Raw genomic sequence first — 21,300 nt, forward strand, 5'->3', positions numbered from 1 at the left:
TCCTTGCTACATACTGGGCCTGCCCCTGGCCACGCCTGCTTTCTCAAGTAGGCAACAGGTCGTCAGTGGCCCTAAAGGGCATCTATTAATGAAGGTTAGTATCAATTAATTAAATAATTAGGTGTTCATGCGATTAGGCTAATTGAGATCCTACAGGTTTATAAAGTTCAGTATCTAACACGAACATCCTGTGGCCTGGGGCTCGCCAAGGACGGCCGCCAGATGAACTCCAACATCATCTCCGGTGAGCAGGATCTTGCATTCCTCACATATTCTGAAATTCACATCTTGTCTTTGCTATCCTGTGAGGCTCTAGCACTTCTAGGATTCAAAATTTGACCTTGCCATGTTGCTATATATCATGTTTGGAATTACTAATTTCTTGCTTCTACATGCATACAATTCAGTGAGTAAAAGAGATGTGCTAGGAAACAGGGCTAGCAACAATAATTTTTCCCAAGTTTCATAAATCCGCTAAATGGCTTAGCTGAAGCTATGGCTGCTCATAGCTGTTTAAAACACCAGCAGCTAAATGGCTTAGCCGGAGATCTAGAACACTGATCTTTATCCTTTTCACATTCAGGTTCTTACCTTCCACTCCTTAGAAGAATTCCCTTCTTCGTTTTTTGGCAACATAAACAATCGGCAGTGTCATCACATCCACCACCTTCTCCACCATTCCTCTTTCAAAGAAGTCTTCAGTGATGCCATCAGGTGTCAGGTCCTCCCTGACATTAACACTCTGTATATGTAACATGTCATGGCATTGCATATTCGGCGGTGCCTCCTCCTGTGCTCGCAAAGTCACCAAGACATAGCGCTTGGAACATGGTGGCAGAATTCCTCTGTTTGGCTCTGCGTAATATTTGCTTTGGTTGGTCTTTATATTAAACGCAATGGAGCCATCCATCTTGTTTGTCAGTTGAAGACAGCATGATATATCCTTCCTCGGTTCGAAGGGGAAGCGCAGCTCTGAGGTCGGATCGACAGCCAGAGCATTGGAGTCAGACCATCTCTGCAAGGAAGAACGGATTAATGCAACGTGGTATTTGATACATTGTCAGCTCAAGAACATACAGAGTTTAGTTAGGTGTGTATGGAACTGTAGCAAATTACAATTGCACTTTTTTAATTCCTAAGAAACGTGTATGCTGCTGGTGCCTGGTAATAAGAAGAGCATCCACTCTACTAGAATGGCCATACCTGTAGGCTATTTAGATTTTTCGACTGATGGTCAGAAGATAGTGACATTTTCTCAACTTTAGCTTCTAGTTCTTCCAGTTCATTGATAATATCTATTATATAAGGCCTTCTATTTCGGTTAGCGTCCACACATCTTAATGCTATATCAACACAAGTCTTCACTCCTAGGATATTTATTTCTTGTAATGAATACCCTGCTGACTGGCACATCACCCTTTCCTTCCATTTGTTAGTGACCTGGGAAATTGGTGTAAAGTTAGAAACATGGGAGTTGCTTTGTGCATATGTAGTAGATGATACCTCCGTTCTTAAAAATATGACTTTTAGGTTAAGTTAATAATTAGTTTGTCCTAAATGACATATATTTAAGAACGGAGGGGGTAACACATAATATGAAAAATAAATCTATGTTCATGCATGATATAAAGAACAATTTTCCTTACAAGTTCAACAAACTGTTCGGAAGGCATTTCACAACTACGGGAGCTGCCATTATTTCCGTCCATTAGTTTTATAATTATAACCCCCAAGCTGAAGACGTCAAACTTCTTTGAGCGCCACTGTCTACATATTCCGGTGGCATGTACCCACTTCATGGTATCGATCACAAGCATAAGAGATATGGTCAGTTGAAAGGATCACCGGGGTGTCCGACCCTAGAGGGGGAGGGGGTGAATAGGGTCGCTAATCGCTTTTCTATCCTAGGGCTCAATCTAATTGCATAAGATAAACCTAACACGTCCTACATATGCTAGTTATGACTAAGGTTTATCTATGCTACCCTCTACTTACCCCAAAAGACTTGCAACCTATAGCCAATCCTAATCAAACTAACTAGGAAAGTAAAGGTAAGCAAGAAAGAGTAAATGCGGAAACGTAATGCGGTAAGTAAAGCGGTAAGGGAGAGGATATGCAAACTCCCGTGAAGACACCAAGACACACGATTTAACGTGGTTCGGTTAGGACACCAAAGTCCCTCCCTACGTCCACGGCCACTTGCTCACAAAGAACAAGTGTGATACCGAGTCTCTTCGCTTGATCACCGTCTTGCCACGCCTCCAAGGCTCCCGACAAGCAAAGGCTAAGTGACACCAAGTCACAAAGACGAGGTCACCGCCACCGTCTATCTCGAAGCGTCACCACGGCACCGTCTTCACTATCTTGGAGTTTTAACACCAAGTAGGGGCCTCCTTCCCCGCACAAAGTGTCGTTGCCACTCCACACCAAGTCGGAGGGTCACACGACGAGTACAAGTGTTTGCTTGCCGCAGCAAGACTTCTCTCAAGGGAGCTCTCGCAAGAACTAATCCCTAATAAAGCACTAAGCACTCTAACAAGTGTGCTTAAGCCTATATGATGTACAATGAAGCTCTATGGTGGTTGGAGATGATCTTTAGCTCTAGTATACTTCTTTGAACTCCAGCACTCTCAAATGACCCGGCCTTGGGGGTATATATAGGCAGCACAAGCAAATATAGCCGTTGGAGAAAAGCTGCCAGAAAAACGCTTAACGCCGGTTAATCCGATGCTCCCCAAATCGCCATCATCGGTTTAACCGGTGATACTAAACTGCCCACTGAAAACTAGCCGTTACGTGTACGGGCAATCAACCGACGCAATCGACCGGTGTATGTAATATTAGCGTCGGTTTAACCGGTGAGTGCAACTGTCCTCTGATCCTTGAAAAACAAACTCTCTGGACAACTGCACCGACGCTATTAACCGGTGCATCATCGGTTCATCCGATGTATGCATTTTTCTTGGACTGCTTCTGCCATTGCACCGACGTATTCAAACTTGCTATCGTCGGTTCATCCGGTGCCAAACCCTAGCCCGCAGGCCATCTCTGTCATTGCACCGATGAGTACATTTTGCCTTACGTCGGTTTAACCGGTGATACTAAAACTCCCAGACGTGCTCAAGTCAATGCACCGACGTGTGTAATTTGCTTGGCGTCGGTTCAACCGGTGACTTGATTTCTTTTAGGTTTCAGGGCGCTGCCCTGAGACCCGCGAGGGGCGGCTCCCCCTCGACCCCCGTCCGCTAACCGGGTAGCGGAACCCCCGTAGGGGCGGCCCTTCGGGCCTAGCTTCGCCTCTCTTCTCTTTGTCATCACTTGAACCTAAAAGCCTGAGTATATCATCTAAGCAAACACATTAGTTCAAGTGTTGCGTGTGTCATCAATCGCCAAAACATTATATTGAAATATGGCATGAGAGGCCATTTTCGCTACATCAGTGCAATTCACAAACAAACCTTGTTGTAAAGCATCAAGGAGAAATTTTTTTGCTTAAGGGCATGTACAACGGCCATCAATGCGGCGTCTTTATCCGGTTAATCCCGACTTGCGAGGCTGAACCGCGCCGAGACGACGGCACCGGCTCGTGCTCCCATGCCACAACGACAGCAGCTCCTCCGTTGTGTTTCGACTCACCGACGGGTTGGATGGATCAAGTGCGGGAGGTAGCTAGGTGCGGGGTGCCAGCGTAACCTTGCCCCTGCCGCCGCATCGAAGCCTCATCCTCGCTGCCGCATACACAACCTTGTCCTGGCCATAGCGTCGAGCTGGCCGCCGCCGCACAATCTTGGCCGCTGCGTCGAGCTGGCTGCGCCCCCGCACAGGCCTGCCCGGCGGCCCCGATCGATGTTGTTGTTCTCTCTCTCTCACTCACTCTCTATCACACTGCTCAACCGCATGTCATCTTGCCCCTTGAGATCGGCCATGGAGGTGGTCAGGTGGAGTCAATGCAAGAACAACAGAGAGAGATCGAAATGAAAGGCTGAGAAAGATCGAGAGAGACGAGGACTTCAGTGTATATTTGCTATCCATTTTTATCATGAGGAACGAGAGTACTCTATCCTGCTTGTGATGAGTGAATTGTCAACCGTGCGGTGTGATCGTGCGCTTGGTCTTTGGATTGCAGGTACACAGGCGTCGAGTGTCGACGGGGAGCTGCCGTGGAGGTGCTGTGGCCGATGGACCGTGCAGTGGACGGCGGTGAAGGGCAGCCGGGACCGGAGCTCGGACCGGGCGGCAGCTGTGGCGTCCACTCCTGGATCGAGGGCGCAAGCGGTGATGGAAGGCAGGTTTCTTGGTTTGCGCCACAAAACCAAGGAGGCGGACAGCGGTTGAAGATGCCAAGTCGTGGAGGTGACAGGCGTCGGTCTCGGGACTGACGGAGGTGACGGGCGTCGGGCAGCGTCTAGGGCCGTCAGAAGGCCGAGGCGGGAACGGCGTCTAGGGCCACGGTGCGGAGGCGGGAATCTTCCCGCGCGTGAGGTTTTGGCGGTTTTCTTAAAACCGGCCACCTACCCGGGTTTCGCAGACCCTCCAAAACCGTGGACTGGATCTTCATCAAGATGGCGGCATCGCGGAGAAGACTTCGTTTCGAAGAAAGAACCTCGGCCGTCGGATGAGATCGTGTACAGGGGGTGCTGCAGGCCAACCGGTCTGACCGGTCCCTGGCACCGGTCTGACCGGTCTAACCAACCGGTCTGACCGGTCCAGCGTACCGGTCTGACCGGTCCCGCGGGTATAAATACCCCTTCACTTGTGTTAGGTTAAGAACGGCTTTTGTAATCCTTTCGTGGATACCTCTGTTCTCCAGGCTGCCGCTCCTGCGTCTCCCTCCCTCCGTTCCTCTCTTTAGAGTAGGATTTGTCCATGGATTTTTGAGACTTTGTGTTGGATGTGATTGGGAAAGGAGGCCCCATCCTCCTTGTGCCCTCTGGGCTTTTGAATCAATCCAATTCTGTCCCTCTTGTGCTTTTTCTGATGGATTTTTGTTTCGTTTTTGATGCACTTGATTGCAACGTTTTGTAGAGCTCTTTGGAGTGATTCCCGTGCTTCTAGCTGTGTGCCAAATCTTCTGGAATCACGAGGTCATCAAAATTGAAGTTTTTGAGTATTTGAGAAAACCCCAATCCCTTTTGATCTCCCCGATAATTCTCATGATTCGTTGATCTTTAGGCCGAGATCTTTTGGGGATATGTTCATGGGGTAGGGGCGAAGCAATCCCCCAAGTTTCATCGATTTTCGTGGTCGTTTGGTTGAGATTCATCGTTTGAATCCAAGTTTTCGGGGGTTTTCTAGGTGCCACCGGTCAGACCGGTAGGCCAGACCGGCTAGACCGGTCTGCTCACTTTTGAACAGACACGACCGGTCAGACCGGTCCAGCGCACCGGTCAAACCGGTCCAGGCAGATCAGTTCTGTAGTTTTTTCGATTCGCTTCCAAATTGCTTCGTGGTTCCGCTCGCTCGTTCGAGGCCTTTTATGTTGGTTTAGCTCTTCAATAGCTACTCCAAACTTTGGTCAGAACGCTTGAGGGATTGGGTGATTTTGGGATATAGGCCGACGATTCGAATTTCGAAGAAATTTTGATCGGCTCCCATTCACCCCCCCTCTGGTCGCCGGCTTCGGTCCCTCATTGGTATCAGAGCTTGGTTGAGGTTTTCAGTACCTTAACCGGTTCAAAAACCACTCGGCGACCATGGCGAGTCTTGGTAAGATCCCGGTGTTTTCCGGCGAGGATTATGCCTACTGGAAGGTTCGCATGAGAGCCTTCCTGCAGAGTATGGGAGCCGATGTCTGCGAGATTACCACGAACCAGCTTTACGAGGTGCTGGCTATTCGGACCACGCCTCTTTAGGTGACCCAGCACGAGGCTAACGCCAAGGCTGTCAATGCCTTGTTCGCTGGCGTTTCTCGTGCGGAGTTCTCACGCGTCCAGGGTTTTCAGGAAGCCCACAAGATTTGGATGTGCCTTGAGAACTACCACGAGGGTACACCTCAGGTGAAGGCCAGACTGTTCGAGACTCACCGGCGTGAGTATGAGAACTTCACACAGGAGCCGGGTGAGAGCATTGACCTGATGTTCAGTCGTTTTCAGTCGATTGTGAACAAAGTCAATGCGAACAGATCTGCTGGTGCCCTTGAGTACACAGAGCACGAGAAGGCTCTCAAGTTGCTCTACGCACTTGACCGCTCTATGTGGGATCTCAAGGTGAACACGATCATTGAGTCTGCAGGCTATGAGACTCTGACCGTGAACGAGCTTTTCAGCAAGCTCAAGGCCACGGAGGTGGATAACCAGACACGAGCCAAGCTCAATGGTGCCCCTCCTTCCAAGAGCGTCGCTCTTGTGACTGGCCCAGGTGGATCGAGCTCTAACGCTAACTCTGCTCTTGGCTTTTCTCTTGCCTCTTTGCCTTCTGTTTCAGATGAGCAGCTGGAGACGCTGGGCGACGACGACTTGTGCCTTCTCATCAGCAAGTTCCAGTGCATCTACCACAACAGGCAGAGGAAGAAGAACCCCGGGTGCTACAACTGCGGTGATCTGAACCACTTCATCGCCGATTGCCCCAAGAAGTCCGGCGGTGGCCAGAACAACTCCTTCGACTACTACCGCCACCGCGACCACGACGAGGAAGGCTCCAACAAGGAGCGTCGGCGCCACAAGCACCGCAGTCGTGACCGGGGAGGACGCTTCGACAAGGATTCGCTTAAGAAGCACTTCCAGTACAAGGCCAAGAAGCAGGAGAAGGCCTTCCTGGCGCAGCTCAGCGACCTCGACCAGAGCTCCGACACCGACCGCTCTTCTTCACCGACCTCCGACGACGACGACAAGAAGAAGAAGAAGCGGGACAAGGAAGCCACCGGCTTCATCGGCCTTTGCTTGGCGGCCGGTCGGCGCAAGAGCTTCTACACCATGGCGGGCGAAGCCGATGGTGCTCGTGCGTCTTCAGGTGGACATGCTACACCGACGCACTCCGGCTCTTCTCCTGGATTCGAGAGAGATTCAGAGGTAAACTCCACAATCGACCTGCTTGATACAGAGGTTAGGGAGTTGTACGCCGCTCTCGACAACCAGAAGAGGCTGCTTAAGGAAGCAGTTAGAGAGCGTAGAAAGCTTAGGGCTGAGCTGGCTTGTGCTAGGGAGAAATCTAGTGAGGATGAGTGCGCTGGCTGCATATCTCACATGAACGATCTTGTTGCTCTCCGTGCCAAGCATGATGAGAACGTCGCGAACTTAGATGTTGCTAAGACTTCGCTTTCTGACGTGTCTCACGAGCTAGCCAAGGCCAAGCATGAGCTTGAACTTGTCAAGGATGCTCCCATTGTTAGTGATGTGCTTGAATGCGATGAGTGTCCTATCTTCAAGTCTGATCTAGCTTCTTTGCAGTCCAAGTTTGCTACTGTTGTTTGTGAACTAGAGGAGCTTAGATCTAGGCCTGTTTTGCTTGGTGCTTGTAAGCTTTGTCCCACGCTTAGGTCGGAGCTAGAGGAGAAGAACGCTTTGATCAAGTATTTTGGAAAGACTAAGGTCGTAGAGTCTAGCCCACCTATTGACTGCTCAGTTTGCCCTGGTTTGATTGCTAATCTGGATAGTCTTGCGGTAGAGAAAGCCAACTTGGAGAATGAGAATACCTATCTTAGGGCGATTCTGAGTTGGGTTTCTAGCAGTGAGCCGCAGTTGGGCATGATGATTAAGCAGTTGAAGCGTGGTGATGGGTTTGGGGTCGGTTACACATACACGAAGTCAGACTTTGACAGCTTGTATGGTAAGATTGGCAAGGCTGCTGGAAACACTGCTAGCACGAGCACGTAGCCTTCGCTTGTTGACCCCGTGGATGGTGTGCTTAAAGAACCACCAAAAGCACCTCCGCAGAAGCAGGTTTGGATTCCAAAGCCCAATGAGCTGAGGAATCCCCTCGACACGCTCCCTGCTGCCACAGCCCAGGTTGCCCAGAAGAACAGGCTGATCCTCCCCGTCCGCAGGCTAGGCCTCCACCTCCCAAGCGTGAGGTGAGGTACCACTGCGAGTTCTATGATAGGGAAGGTCACCTGGAGGAGTTTTGCTTCAGGAGGAAGCGGGCTGTGAGACGTGAGCAGGAGAGACGGAACGCGGACATGTACTCTGCTCGGGTGCATGGTCTTCCTCGGCGTGGTGGTAGGCAAGATGCTAGGGCGCGCCGTGTAGGTGGAGGTCAGGGAGACGGTGGTGGTTACCGTGCTCCAGCGGGTGGTCGCTTTGCCGGCCGTGCTTCTGGTCATTTTCAGTACGGCAATGGACCACGAGACCGAGGCATTGGAGGAGGTCTTGAGGCTCCACGCTTTCCTCACGGTGGTGTTTGTCAGTCACGCGGTAGACGGGACGGGGGATATGCTTTGTCTGGTTTTGCTAACCCTTCTGTAGAGCAAATGGCTCGACACTGGTTTGCTTCTCACTTTGCTAACCCCAGTGTTGAGACATTTGCTCACCCTTTGTCTCACTACTGATGTGCAGGTCAGAGGCTTGGAGAACAGGTGTATCATGGACTCCGGTTGTTCGCGCCACATGACCGGAAATGACAAATGGTTCTCCAGCCTCACCCCGATGCGCTCAAAGGAGTACATTGTGTTCGGGGATAATGGAAGAGGAAAGGTACGTGGACTTGGCGCTGTTCGAGTTTCTGATCGCTTCACCCTGAAAGAAGTTGCTTTGGTTTCGAATCTTGGCTTTAATTTGCTCTCTGTTTCGCAACTTCTTGATGAGGGGTTTGAGGTTCTCTTTAAGGAGGGTTGTTCGCGTGTTCTTGATTCCAGGGGAGATTTGGTTTGCCGGATTACACCTCGCGATCGGGTTTTCTTGGTTGACTTCTCTGGAACTCCTTTTGGCCCTTCTCATTGCTTGATGGCTGGTCCTTCTTCTGATCTGTGGAAGTGGCATAGGAGACTTGGACATTTGAGCTTCGATTTGTTGTCGAGACTGAGCTCACTTGGCCTGATCCGAGGATTGCCCAAATTGAAGTTTGAGAAGGACCTTGTTTGCCATCCGTGTCGTCACGGTAAAATGATTGTCACTTCACATCCACCTGTTAATCAGGTGATGACCTCTCACCCTGGAGAGTTGCGACACATGGACAAAGTTGGTCCTTCTAGGGTGATGTCTGTTGGTGGAAAGTGGTACGTTCTTGTGATTGTGGACGATTTTTCTTGCTATTCTTGGGTCTTTTTCATGAGAACCAAGGATGAGGCTTTCGAGTTTGTTCGAGACTTGATCTTGAGGTTGAAAAATGAGTTACCCCAGGCCATGAGAGCGATCCGCAGTGACAATGGCACAGAATTCAAAAACGCTCGTTTTGACGCCTTTTGCAGTGATCAAGGGCCCGAACACCAGTATTCTTCTCCCTACACTCCACAGCAGAATGGAGTTGTAGAGCGGAAGAATCGGACGTTAGTTGAGATGGCGAGGACGATGCTCGATGAGCATAGGACTCCTCGCAAATACTGGGCTAAGGCGGTTAACACCGCTTGTTACGTGTTCAACCGCATTTTCTTGCGTGCTTTCATGCACAGGACTTCTTATGAGTTGCGGTTTGGACGCCAGCCCCGTGTTGACCATCTCAGAGTTTTCGGTTGCCGGTGCTTTGTGCTGAAAGATGGAAATCTTGATAAGTTTGAGTCTCGCTCATCTGACGGTATTTTTCTCGGTTATGCTTCTCACTCTAGAGCGTACCGTGTGCTGATTATTGATACTAACATTGTCAGAGAGACTTGTGAAGTCACTTTCGACGAGACTGCACCGTGCAATTCTTCTATCTTTGAAGTTGCAGGAGATGATGAGCTCGGCACCTCCATCTTTGAAGATGAGGAGGAAGAAGCTGCAGAGGGAGTCGCTGAGGCTACCACGCGTGCTGTGGACCCAACTATCTCTGCCACGAGCTCGGACGATGACGACGGCCCCGACCCGACTACGTCTACTTCCCGGGGGCTGATCGAGGAGGTGACTCAGGCTTCACCAGCTGCACCTGAGGAGGCACCAGATTTGGTTGAGGAGGAGGCGACTTCGACACGGGAAGCACCGCGACATATTCAGCGTCGTCATCCACCTCAACAGATGCTAGGTGACCTCAACGAGCGAGTCACCAGGTCCAAGGTAACAAGTATCGCTGGTTTTGCTCATTCAGCGTTTGTTGCCTCTTTTGAGCCCAAAGATATTGGACATGCTATTTCTGATTCTAATTGGGTCAATGCCATGCATGAGGAACTTGAAAATTTTGAAAGAAACCAAGTTTGGGTTTTAGTCGAGCCTCCACCTGCTTGTAATCCCATCGGAACGAAGTGGGTTTTCAAAAACAAGCAGGGTGAGGATGGTTTGGTTGTTCGAAAAAAGGCTCGTCTTGTTGCCCAGGGGTTTTGCCAAAAAGAGGGTATTGATTTTGAGGAGACTTTTGCCCCTGTTGCTCGTTTGGAAGCTATTCGAATCTTTCTTGCATTTGCTGCTTCCAAGGGTTTTAAGGTTTTCCAAATGGATGTGAAATCTGCCTTCTTGAATGGTTTTATCTAAGAAGAGGTTTATGTGAAGCAACCCCCTGGTTTCGAAAATCCCAAGTTTCCAAACTGTGTTTATAAACTTTAGAAAGCTCTTTACGGTTTGAAACAGGCGCCTAGAGCTTGGTATGATAGATTGAAAACCTTTTTGCTGTCTCAGGGCTTTAAAATGGGATGTGTGGATAAAACTTTGTTCCTCATGCGATCTGGCAATGACTTTCTTTTAGTTCAGATATACGTGGATGATATTATCTTTGGTGGCTCTTCTCACGCTCTTGTCTCCAAGTTTTATGAGCAGATGTCCAGGGAGTTCGAGATGAGCATGATGGGTGAGCTGCAGTTCTTCCTCGGGCTGCAGATCAAGCAAACTCCTCAGGGCACTTTTGTCCATCAAACCAAGTAAACTAGAGACTTGCTGCGGAAGTTCGACATGAGTGACTTGTCTCCTCAGCCGACTCCGATCAGCACATCTACGGCGCTTGATGAGGACTTGGACGGCGAGGCGGTGGACCAGAAGGAGTACAGGAGCATGATCGGCTCTCTCCTGTACCTGATGGCGACGCGACCGGACATCCAGTTTGGCGTCTGCCTCTGCGCGCGGTATCAGGCTTCGCCGCGCACCTCCCACAGGCAGGTGGTGAAACGCATCTTCAGGTATTTGAAATTCACCCCTGAATTTTGTCTTTGGTATTCTGCGGATTCTTCTCTGGTTTTGGTGGGCTTTTCTGATGCCGATTTCGGTGGGTGTCGGTTGGATCGCAAGTCGACATCCGGCACTTGTCAATTTCTCGGTACATCTTTGGTGTCTTGGTCCTCTCGCAAGCAGGCTAGCGTAGCGCTTTCTTCCACAGAAGCTGAGTATGTTGCCGCTGCTAGCTGCTGCTCCCAGATACTTTTGATAAAACAAACCTTGCAGTATTATGGTTTGAGTTTCGGTAGGGTTCCCATCTTTGTAGACAACATGTCAGCCATTAGCATTGCAAAGAACCCTGTCCTACACTCCAGAACCAAACACATAGATATCCGGTTCCACTTCCTGCGAGATAACCATGAGAGAGGACACATAGACCTGATCCATGTCCCTTCAGAGAGGCAAACCGCAGATATTCTCACCAAACCGCTTGAGCAGGACACTTTTGCTCGCTTGCGAGGGGAGCTTGGGGTTTGCTACCCCTTTTGATCGCTGACTTTTGTTTTGGTTAGCTTGGTAGGTCTTTGTTTTGCTTCTCTTTATTTTCTAGATTTGGTAGTTGCATTGTGCATATGCATTGTACATGTTTGCATTTTGCATTGTCTCACTTGCACTAGCATTCTTGAATACATTGCTATGATTTTCTAGTGCCTGCTAGTGTGAGTTGATAAACTTGATCATGTATAGCTTGCTCCATTGTGTATATGACAACATCTGAGTTAAGCTATTTTGATTTGAAAATCTGAAAACATGATCACCCTGTCTTGGCTATTAGCATGTTAGGGCGTGTTGATGTGCTTTGCTATCTTATTCATGCTAGTGTGCCTTTTCGTTCAGCAATTCATACTTGAAATGATCTAAATCTAATAAAATTGCTTGAACTATTCTTGAAATGGATTGAAAAGATCCAGGTGGGATTGCTTGTCGCACTGATCGAGCTTTCGGGACGACTCACTTTGCACTTGTGAGAACCCGGGCAAGGCTGTGCATGACTGAAACGGGTGCTTTAAGCTTCTGATTGTCTTTTGGCATAGGCTTGACCTCGTTGCTAAGTGAAGCATGACAAGCTTTCAACCCCTGGCATTAAGAATTGCTTGATATAAATTTGATTGAAAAATGAATGTTAACAACTTGTTTTTGGCTGAGTTTGGATCACCTGTACGAGTATGATTAGCACTGCTTTCCATTCCCTACTTGTTAGTGCTAGATCATGGGTGATGCTTTTATTTCTCCTAAACTGAACTTGCCTAGCTCTAGACTGATTTGATATACTCTGTTGAGCTAGATGCAGGTCTTGTTTATGGATGCACACGTGCTTGTGACTTGATGTTGCTCATATCATTGTATCCCTGAATGCTTTCACTTACACCTCCTGCATTGCATTCATTGCATAGCATCTGTTCAGGGGGAGTTTCAGCTTCAAGGGGAGCTTTAGGTCTTTTTAGACTTGATGTGTGCATGTGCCAACAAGGGGAAGAATTTTGAGAGAAGTGATCGAACAAGGGAGAGACTTGTTTGATTTTTGAAAGACTTGTTGTGCACAGGGTTTTGAGAGTGCATCATTTTGGGAGAGTTGCACATGTGAGAGGGAAAAACTTTGCTTGTGGAGTTTCTGTTTTGGTTTTGGCTCCTAGTTTTCCAAGTTTTCCCTCTGCTTCTTGCATGACTGCGTTAGACCTGGGCATGGGCCGCCCGACCCGAAGAACCCGGACCGACCCGCCCGAAAAAAACCCGATCCGACCCGGCCCGAGGAACACGGCGGGCGGGTCCGGGCCATGATTTCAGCCCGGTGAAAAATTCGGGTCGGGTGCGGGCTGAAAATTAAACCCGCGGGCCGGGCCGACGGCCCGGTCAAAAAGACACATCTGTGATCTGTTATCTTATTTATTTATGCCATTTGCCATTTTATTTTATCACATCTGTGATCTGTGTGAACTATTGTCTGTGGTGCATGTGTTGTACAGTTGTTTTATCAGAATTGTGATGTTCGGATCATGTAATATTTAAATTAGTCATGCCTGTACGATTGCTACTGCTGGTTTCTGGGATCATGTGGGTGACCGTCGGGTCAACGGGTCGGCCCGCGGGCCTTCGGGTCGGGCTGCGGGCGGGCTCGGGCCAAAATTTTAGGGTTTTCGCCGGGCCACGGGCGGGCTCGGGCCATGAGTTTTTCTACCGGGTTTTTTTCGGCACGACCCGAACCCGACCCGACCCGAGAAATGCCCAGGTATAGACTGCGTCGAGCGTTACCTCTGTCTTTGAGGAGTCATGTTGTGGCTTTTGATCGATTGCGTTGAGCCTTTGCCCTTGTCTTAGGGGATCGATCTTTGCTTGAGTAAGTGACTGTTCTTGCCTTTCTGAGCTTTTCGTCACTTGCTTGAGTTCTTCTCTTTCGTGCTTCTTTGTTCTTCTTTGGTTTCACTTCTCTTGGTTTGTTTGTGGTGTGTTGACAATGCACTCATCAAGGGGGAGATTGAGGAATGAGAGTACTCTATCCTGCTTGTGATGAGTGAATTGTCAACCGTGCGGTGTGATCGTGCGCTTGGTCTTTGGATTGCAGGTACACGGGCGTCAAGTGTCGACGGGGAGCTGCCGTGGAGGTGCTGTGGCCGATGGACCGTGCGGTGGATGGCGGTGAAGGTCAGCCGGGACCGGAGCTCGGACCGGGCGGCAGCTGTGGCGTCCACTCCTGGATCGAGGGCGCAAGCGGCGATGGAAGGCAGGTTTCTTGGTTTGCACCACAAAACCAAGGAGGCGGACGGCGGTTGAAGATGCCAAGTCGTGGAGGTGACGGGCGTCGGTCTCGGGACTGACGGAGGTGACGGGCGTCGGGCGGCGTCTAGGGCCGTCAGAAGGCCGAGGCGGGAACGGCGTCTAGGGCCACGGCGCGGAGGCGGGAATCTTCCAGCGCGTGAGGTTTTGGCGGTTTTCTCAAAACCGGCTACCTACCCGGGTTTCGCGGACCCTCCAAAACCGCGGACTGGATCTTCATCAAGATGGCGGCATCGCGGAGAAGACTTCATTTCGAAGAAAGAACCTCGGCCGTCGGATGAGATCGTGTACCGGGGGGTGCTGCAGGCCAACCGGTCTGACCGGTCCCTGGCACCGGTCTGACCGGTCCCGCGGATATAAATACCCCTTCACTTGTGTTAGGTTAAAAGCGGCTTTTGTAATCCTTTCGTGGATACCTCTGTTCTCCAGGCCGCCGCCCCTGCGTCTCCCTCCCTCCGTTCCTCTCTTTAGAGTAGGATTTATCCATGGATTTGTGAGACTTTGTATTGGATGTGATTGGGAAAGGAGGCCCCATCCTCCTTGTGCCCTCTGGGCTTTTGAATCAATCCAATTCTGTCCCTCTTGTGCTTTTTGTGATGGATTTTTGTTTTGTTTTTGATGCACTTGATTGCAACGTTTTGTAGAGCTCTTTGGAGTGATTCCCGTGCTTCTAACTATGTGCCAAATCTTCTGGAATCACGAGCTCATCAAAATTGAAGTTTTTGAGTATTTGAGAAAACCCCAATCCCTTTTGATCTCCCCCATAATTCTCAAGATTCGTTGATCTTTAGGCCGAGATCTTTTGGGGATATGTTCACGGGGTAGGGGCGAAGCAATCCCCCAAGTTTCATCGATTTTCGTGGTCGTTTGGTTGAGATTCATCGTTTGAATCCAAGTTTTCGGGGGTTTTCTGGGTGCCACCGGTCAGACCGGTAGGCCAGACCGGTCAGACCGGTCTGCTCACTTTTGAATAGATACGACCGGTCAGACCAGTCCAGCGCACCGGTCAGACCGGTCCAGGCAGATCAGTTCTGCAGTTTTTCTGATTCGGTTCCAAATTGCTTCGTGGTTCCGCTCGCTCGTTCAAGGCCTTTTGTGTTGGTTTAGCTCTTCAATAGCTACTCCAAACTTTGGTCCGAACGCTTGAGGGATTGGGTGATTTTGGGATATAGACAGACGATTCGAATTTCGAAGAAATTTTGATCGGCTCCCATTCACCCCCCCTCTGGTCGCCGGCTTCGGTCCCTCATATCATAAGAGCCCCTAGCCATTTTACAAAATTACATTATAGTTCCGCTGTATTATCTCAAATAGCATGTAATATGATTCCTCTAGGAAAAGCAACAATATTAGCAAAACTCTAGTTCACGCTTGATCATCATGATGCATGAATCCATGTTTGAATTAAATGGATGATAGATTAGTTAAGTCACATATTCCAAATATATATTAAATATATTATATTTATGTTTCTTATAAGATTTGTATGATTTATTTGGATCCACAAAGCATTATTTGGTACATGCAACAACAAGGTATACAAAGATCAATTCCATACTTGATCACTATATTTTATGTGCCCATGCATAAATTAAATAGCTAACAGGCACGCCAATAGATATTCCACTGTATGAGTTGTCTATTTAGTTGTCTATGTACGGTGTTCTAAACCGTTACAGACAGCAACTGTCTACACCATTCTACATGCCCTAATCAGGTCATCAAACACTCCTCGTTTTTTCGTGAAAACTCCTCGGTATTGATGCTTTTTGATGCATGCACCAGTCATTATTCTATACTAGGAGTTTCTCTGCACGGTAACTGAAAGGGTCATTTATGACAAATTTGATACTACAACCCAAATAGGACTATCAAAAAAAACCTTACTAAAAAGGAATGGAGGAAGCATCTTTTAGCACAATTTACAAGGTTCAGTAGGGTCCTCAAAGTAGAGTTTTAATTGAGTTATTTACTCTCTCCCACTCATCGGGCACTCTTTTTTATCCCACTCACGCTCGAGCACACTTTTTAGATCCCACTCATCACGCACACTGAGGCACATCTTTTCTCTGGTGCCCATCCTTTCCGAAAAATGGATTTTACTCGAGCTAGTACGGACTCGCTCTATCCTGGCCACACATTTTCCTGTACGAGCTATGTGATGATTCCACGTGTCCCGTATAATACCTGTATTCATTTTATTTTATTCGTATCTCATACATGCAGTACCGAGCTGTCATCTTGAATCGGTCAAAAAGTAGCATTGAGCAGTGTGCCATCCGGTCACAAAGTTCTTTGAGTCCCATGAAAAAGCTGCTCACATCGACTGATGTGCTAAACACCATAATGACCATACGAGGTTCTGTACCTTTGAAATGATATAATATATCTTGAGTACATATTAAAATATTAAGTTTCTATACTTTGGGTGAGCAGTCCACCTGTAGTATTCTTTTAGCTTTAAATATCCATTCGTTAATTGTCACTTTATTTCTGTACAAGCCAACAAGGGCTCGTCATCATGTTGTGTGAATTTTGTACTCTATGGTACATCATATTACAGGCAACACACTCCTTGAAAACCCATCTGAAACTTTCAATTGTCTCATCCGTCGTCACCACACCTCCAAGCAACACACTTTGGAAATGATTGTTTACCCCAACAAACAATCCAAATGGCATATCATACAGATTTGTCTTGTATGTTGTGTCAAAGGTGATTACATCCCCAAAATGAAGGTACTGCATCCGGTTTCTACTATTTGTCCACATCAGTGTTTTAATGCAACCTTCACTATCTGTCTCAACACTGTAAACAAAACCTGGGTCTATTTTCCTTAAATCTCTGAACAGACCCAATGTCTTATTTATATCATCAATTGCCAACTCTCTATTGATCTTCTGGCATAGATTTTTCAAGCAGCGCTTCGTTGTCCAAACATTTTCCATTGAACCAAAGAAAGTAACGAGAATGCTGTACAACTTTGTAACACCTACATTGTTGTGTGCTAACTTGTTTACTCTTTCCATTCGGCTTACCCTTTAACTTCTCCTCCACGTCCCTGTTCAGAAATCACTACTACAAAATATGCCTTTTGTCCCGGTTCCAAACTGCCTTTTGTCCCGGTTTTGGAACCGGGACAAGGAGGCTTTTGTCCCGGGTGGCAGAACCGGGACAAAAGTTGCCTGCCGTTAAAAAATTTTTTGCACACCACGGGATTCGATCCCAAGACCTCTTGCGTGGCGCATGGTTTCCTTACCAACTCACCTAAGTAATACACGTGACTCAGTATAGAATAACTTCCTTTTGAACTATCACGTGGAGGGGCCTTTTGTCCGAGTTGGTAACACCAACCGGGACAAAAGGGGTCTTTTGTCCCGGGTGGTAACACCAACCGGGACAAAAGGGTCACCCTTTTGTCCCGGTTGGTGTTACCACCCGGGATAAAAGGGTTGGGCCTTTTTGTCCCGGGTGGAGCCACCAACCGGGACAAAAGGGGGGCCTTTTGTCCGGGTTGGTGGCTCCACCCAGGACAAAAAGCCCATGTCCCCCGCGTTGGCCCGGCTAGCCGTTGGACCCGGGATAAAAGCCACCTTTTGTCCCGGGCCCAAAGGTAACCGGGACAAATGGTTTGGAAGAAAGGCCTATTTTGTAGTAGTGAATCAATTGGCACAAAAAAAAACAGTCATACGCACTGGGCAAAAAAACAACTAATATAGCACACTGTTGCTTCTTCACATTAATCGTTCTGTGCAAAACCAGTTCCATTTTAAGTAATTGTTCAGGTTACTGAAACTCAAATTGGTACCTGCTAGCTGCCGAATCGAAGCTCGGTGCAGCTTGGTTCAGATCAATGCTACCTTTCATCATTAAAGTACGTTGATTCTCGTGGCCAATCCAACTGCAAGTTTCATCAATGAGGGATGAGCAAATGTAGATCCAACCCAGCTCAAGCAACAACAAATCCAACGGAGTAATGCATCGAACGAAAAAGAAGACCATGTAGTAGTGCCAGATCTTACCTCCGGACATTTCGAGGATATTCTTCAAGGGATGGCCTATGGATGGGGGTGCTTTTAGACCAAAGACCCCTTGGTCCTGCTTTAAATTGAAAGCAAATAGGTAACAACTCTGCCGAGGCCACCAGCTTACATGAAGAAAAAGAGCGCACGGCTCACTCCAAAACCTTCCCTCTCTCCACCGCATAACAAAGGAGTCGGAAGAAACCAGCTAGAACAAAAGAAGGAACAGAAAGCTCTCTCCAGATCTTACCTGCTCTCCATCCTAGAGCTGTCAGGAACAAAAAAGCAAGAGAAAGCAGAAAACACAGATTAAAAGACAAGCATCCCTGTCTTCAGATCGCCTGGAGCTCCACATGAAGCTTGTTCAACAGATCCTCCGCCGCCCTCTTCGCTTCCTTGGTCGACAGGAGACACCAGTGCTGAAGAAATCCAAAAGCTCTACGAGCTATATTTTGGGTGTTTCACCAGGATGTCTGAGAAGACCCAGTCATTCCTGGTGCGCCAAGGCGCCCAACTAACTCCAGAAAAGAGAAAAATAATAGTTCGATTGCTTTTGGCCCCAGGTTCACCCAGGAAGCCTGACTGAAAATCAGACTAGACGGGATGTGTTGCCACCGAAGGCTATCGAGGGGCCCGAAAGGCGACCAGAGGAGGGTTAATGGGAGCCAAATAAAAATTTCACCTCTTGAAGTGATTTGGTTGATTCCCAAGTGTACACCCAAACCCTCGAGTCCTAGGTGACGTGTGGAGTAGCTATGAAGAGTTACACCAACACTAAACACCCCTAGGAACAAAGCGTGAACAAGTGCGGAAGCAAACACGAAGAAACAGCGCAAGACACAGCACGGTATAACTCACCGGTTGATCCGACGCACAGATTTGAACAGCGTCGGTTCAACCGATGAGCAGAGCCGGCAGCAGAGAGAAGCGAGCACCGGTTGAACTAAGGCACCGGTGCAATAAGTGAGCAGCAGAAAACCCTAACAGGAGAAGAACCTACTCACTGGTTGAACCGACGCAACATGACCACAAGCGTCGATTTAACCGGTGATAGGTAAAAACTCTGTTTGAGTCCAGAAACAATTTTCCAGTCCGCGTCTCGCCCAAAAACTCGATGATCGAAGGATCAAATCAAGTCCAAATCTCACCAAACTTTGTAGGCATGATCATAAAGGACTTGTGAACACGTCCACGGAAGGAATCGAAGAATCACTCCATGGTTTGGGAGGAATCGAAGAAATTCCGAGAAAGATGGGGGTTTTCTCAAGAACACAAAAACTTCGATTCAGGAGGACTCGTGATTCCGGAGGGTATAGCACCAGTCTAGATGGTTTTGAATCACTACAAGGAGTCACAAAATCATCAAGAATCAAGCCATTAACTCGTGCTCATGAATCGACGAAAGGAAATCAAAATTCAAACAAACGAGGCACAAGATGAATAAGAACAAGATGAATTCAAAACCCCGGAGGACACAAGGAGGGAAGGGCCTTCTTTCCCGATCAATCTCAGTACAAAGTTCTCAAGAATCCATACCTCTAATCCCTAGAGAGGAGAGGGAGGAAGAAAAGAGAGGAGAAGAAGGAGGAGGGCGCCAGCGAGGGGATGGCGTGCTGTTCAGCTTGGTGCCTGGCACGAGGGAGAGAGGAGAGGGGTGAGGGGGTATTTAAGGTGCCCACGCAGGGGTCCAAAATACCCCTAGACTCAAACTAGAGACTAAAACGCCCGTAGGGGCTAAACCGGAAATATTTACATGATCTCATCCGACGACCGAGGTTCTTTCTTCGAAACAAAGTCTTCTCCGCAATGCCGCCATGTCGATGAAGATCCGGTTCGCGGTTTTGGAAGGTCCTCGAAACCCGGGTAGGTGGCCGGTTTTGAGAAAACCGCCAAAACTCCACACGCGGGAAGATTCCCGCCTCCACGCCGTGGCCCTGGACGCCGTTCCCGCCTCGGCCTTCTGACGGCCCTAGACGCTGCCCGACGCCCGTCACCTCCTCGCCCGCAGCGAGGCCCTAGACGCCGTCGACGCCCGTCGCCTCCGTCAGTCCCGAGACCGACGCGCGTGCCTCCACGACTTGGCATTTTCAACCGCCGTCCGCTCCTTGGTTTTGTGGCGCAAACCAGGAAACCAGCCTTCCGTCGCCGCTTGTGCCCTCGATCCAGGAGTGGACGCCACAGCTACCGCCCGGCACGAGCTCCGGTCCCGGCTGCCCTTCACCGCCGTCCACCGCACGGTCCATCGGCCACAGCGCCTCCACGGCAGCTCTCCGTCGACACTTGACGCCCGTGTACCTGCAATCCAAAGACCAAGCGCACGATCACACCGCACGGTTGATAATTCACTCATCACAAGCAGGATAGAGTACTCAACATTCCTCAGCTATCACGCACCCAGCACCAAACAAACACTGCCATTGGGCATCTGAACAAGAGATGATCGAGAACTTCTTTTTCACCACACAATTTGCAGTGAACTTGACCACCCCACTTCCATTTCTTTAGTTGTTCTGCCGTCTGAATCATGTCATGCCACACCATCCATATGAAAATCTAGATTTTCAGTGGGATTCTAGTGTTCCAGATATCTGTCAATCTGAGATCAACAGTGCCCAGGTTCAGCATAAACCGATATAGAGATCTTGGCGAGTATTTTCCTGATTTCTCAAGCTTCCAAACCCCCAGATCACTCTCATCTTTAAGTCTGACTGCAATAATCACCTGCTGAAGGGCAGCTAACTCATCCCTCTCCATCAAACCAAGATTCCAGCGAAAAGAAAGTCTTCTGTGCCCTGAAACTACCTCCTCCACCGTGGCCTCATTGTCTCTGCAGATTCAATACAGCAATGGGAATCTGATTTTGAGTGCATAGTCCCCAGTCCACACATCCAGCCAGAAGCGAGTGCTTTTGCCATCCCCCACAATCACACCCCTGCCATAGCTATACCAATCTTTGACTTTATTCAAACCTGACTAGAAAAAACGCGCTCTTGCCATAGCTATACCAATCTTTCAGCGTGCTTAGCGCCTCCGACCGCATCATGTGTTATTTCTTTTTCTTACCGATTCCCTGCTAGAAAAAACGCGCTCTTGCTGTGTCCATTCTTTGGTGGTTACCCTCGTACAGAAGGTAGAAACCCATCATGTACATAGGGATGCTAGTAAGGCTCGAGTTGAGTAAGACCGCCTTCCCTCCGTACGACAGCTGACCACATTTCCATGTTGCTAGCCAATTCTCAATCTTCTCCGCCGTCACACCAAGATCTGCCTTAGAAAGCTTAGCAAAGCTCACTGGCAT

At 48.7% G+C, this 21,300-nt stretch overlaps 1 protein-coding gene and 1 long non-coding RNA gene across 3 annotated transcripts; both read right to left on the bottom strand.

Moving 5' to 3' along the window:
• Window positions 1-327: 327 nt before the first annotated feature.
• Window positions 328-3,988, bottom strand: LOC120713641 (vesicle-associated protein 1-1-like). Of its 2 annotated transcripts, XM_039999571.1 has the most exons (4): window positions 3,442-3,987; window positions 1,647-1,833; window positions 1,204-1,440; window positions 328-1,015 (listed from the first exon to the last, which is right to left on the bottom strand). In XM_039999571.1, the coding sequence occupies exons 2-4, from the start codon at window positions 1,815-1,817 to the stop codon at window positions 602-604; spliced, it is 822 nt and encodes a 273-aa protein (XP_039855505.1). In that variant the 5' UTR covers window positions 1,818-1,833; window positions 3,442-3,987; the 3' UTR covers window positions 328-601. The 2 variants fall into 2 exon arrangements, with proteins under 2 accessions (XP_039855505.1, XP_039855506.1); XM_039999572.1 differs by lacking the exon at window positions 1,647-1,833 and having other exon boundaries at window positions 3,459-3,988.
• A 12,558-nt stretch (window positions 3,989-16,546) lies between these two features.
• LOC120713642 lies at window positions 16,547-18,926 on the bottom strand. Its single transcript, XR_005691225.1, has 3 exons — window positions 18,003-18,926; window positions 17,789-17,881; window positions 16,547-17,041 (listed from the first exon to the last, which is right to left on the bottom strand). It is a non-coding gene; the product is annotated as an uncharacterized LOC120713642 (long non-coding RNA).
• Window positions 18,927-21,300: the final 2,374 nt, after the last annotated feature.

Source organism: Panicum virgatum, chromosome 6K (assembly GCF_016808335.1).
Source record: "Panicum virgatum strain AP13 chromosome 6K, P.virgatum_v5, whole genome shotgun sequence".
NCBI classification, from domain to species: Eukaryota; Viridiplantae; Streptophyta; class Magnoliopsida; order Poales; family Poaceae; genus Panicum; species Panicum virgatum.

Excerpts from the sequence above, each read along its gene's own strand:
- LOC120713641 (XM_039999571.1), bottom strand. The coding sequence starts at position 1,817 with ATGCTTGTGATCGATACCATGAAGTGGGTACATGCCACCGGAATATGT. Across the intron at positions 1,441-1,646 it reads CCGAACAGTTTGTTGAACTT|GTCACTAACAAATGGAAGGA; the intron begins GTAAGGAAAATT and ends CCAATTTCCCAG. Across the intron at positions 1,016-1,203 it reads AAAATCTAAATAGCCTACAG|AGATGGTCTGACTCCAATGC; the intron begins GTATGGCCATTC and ends TCTTCCTTGCAG.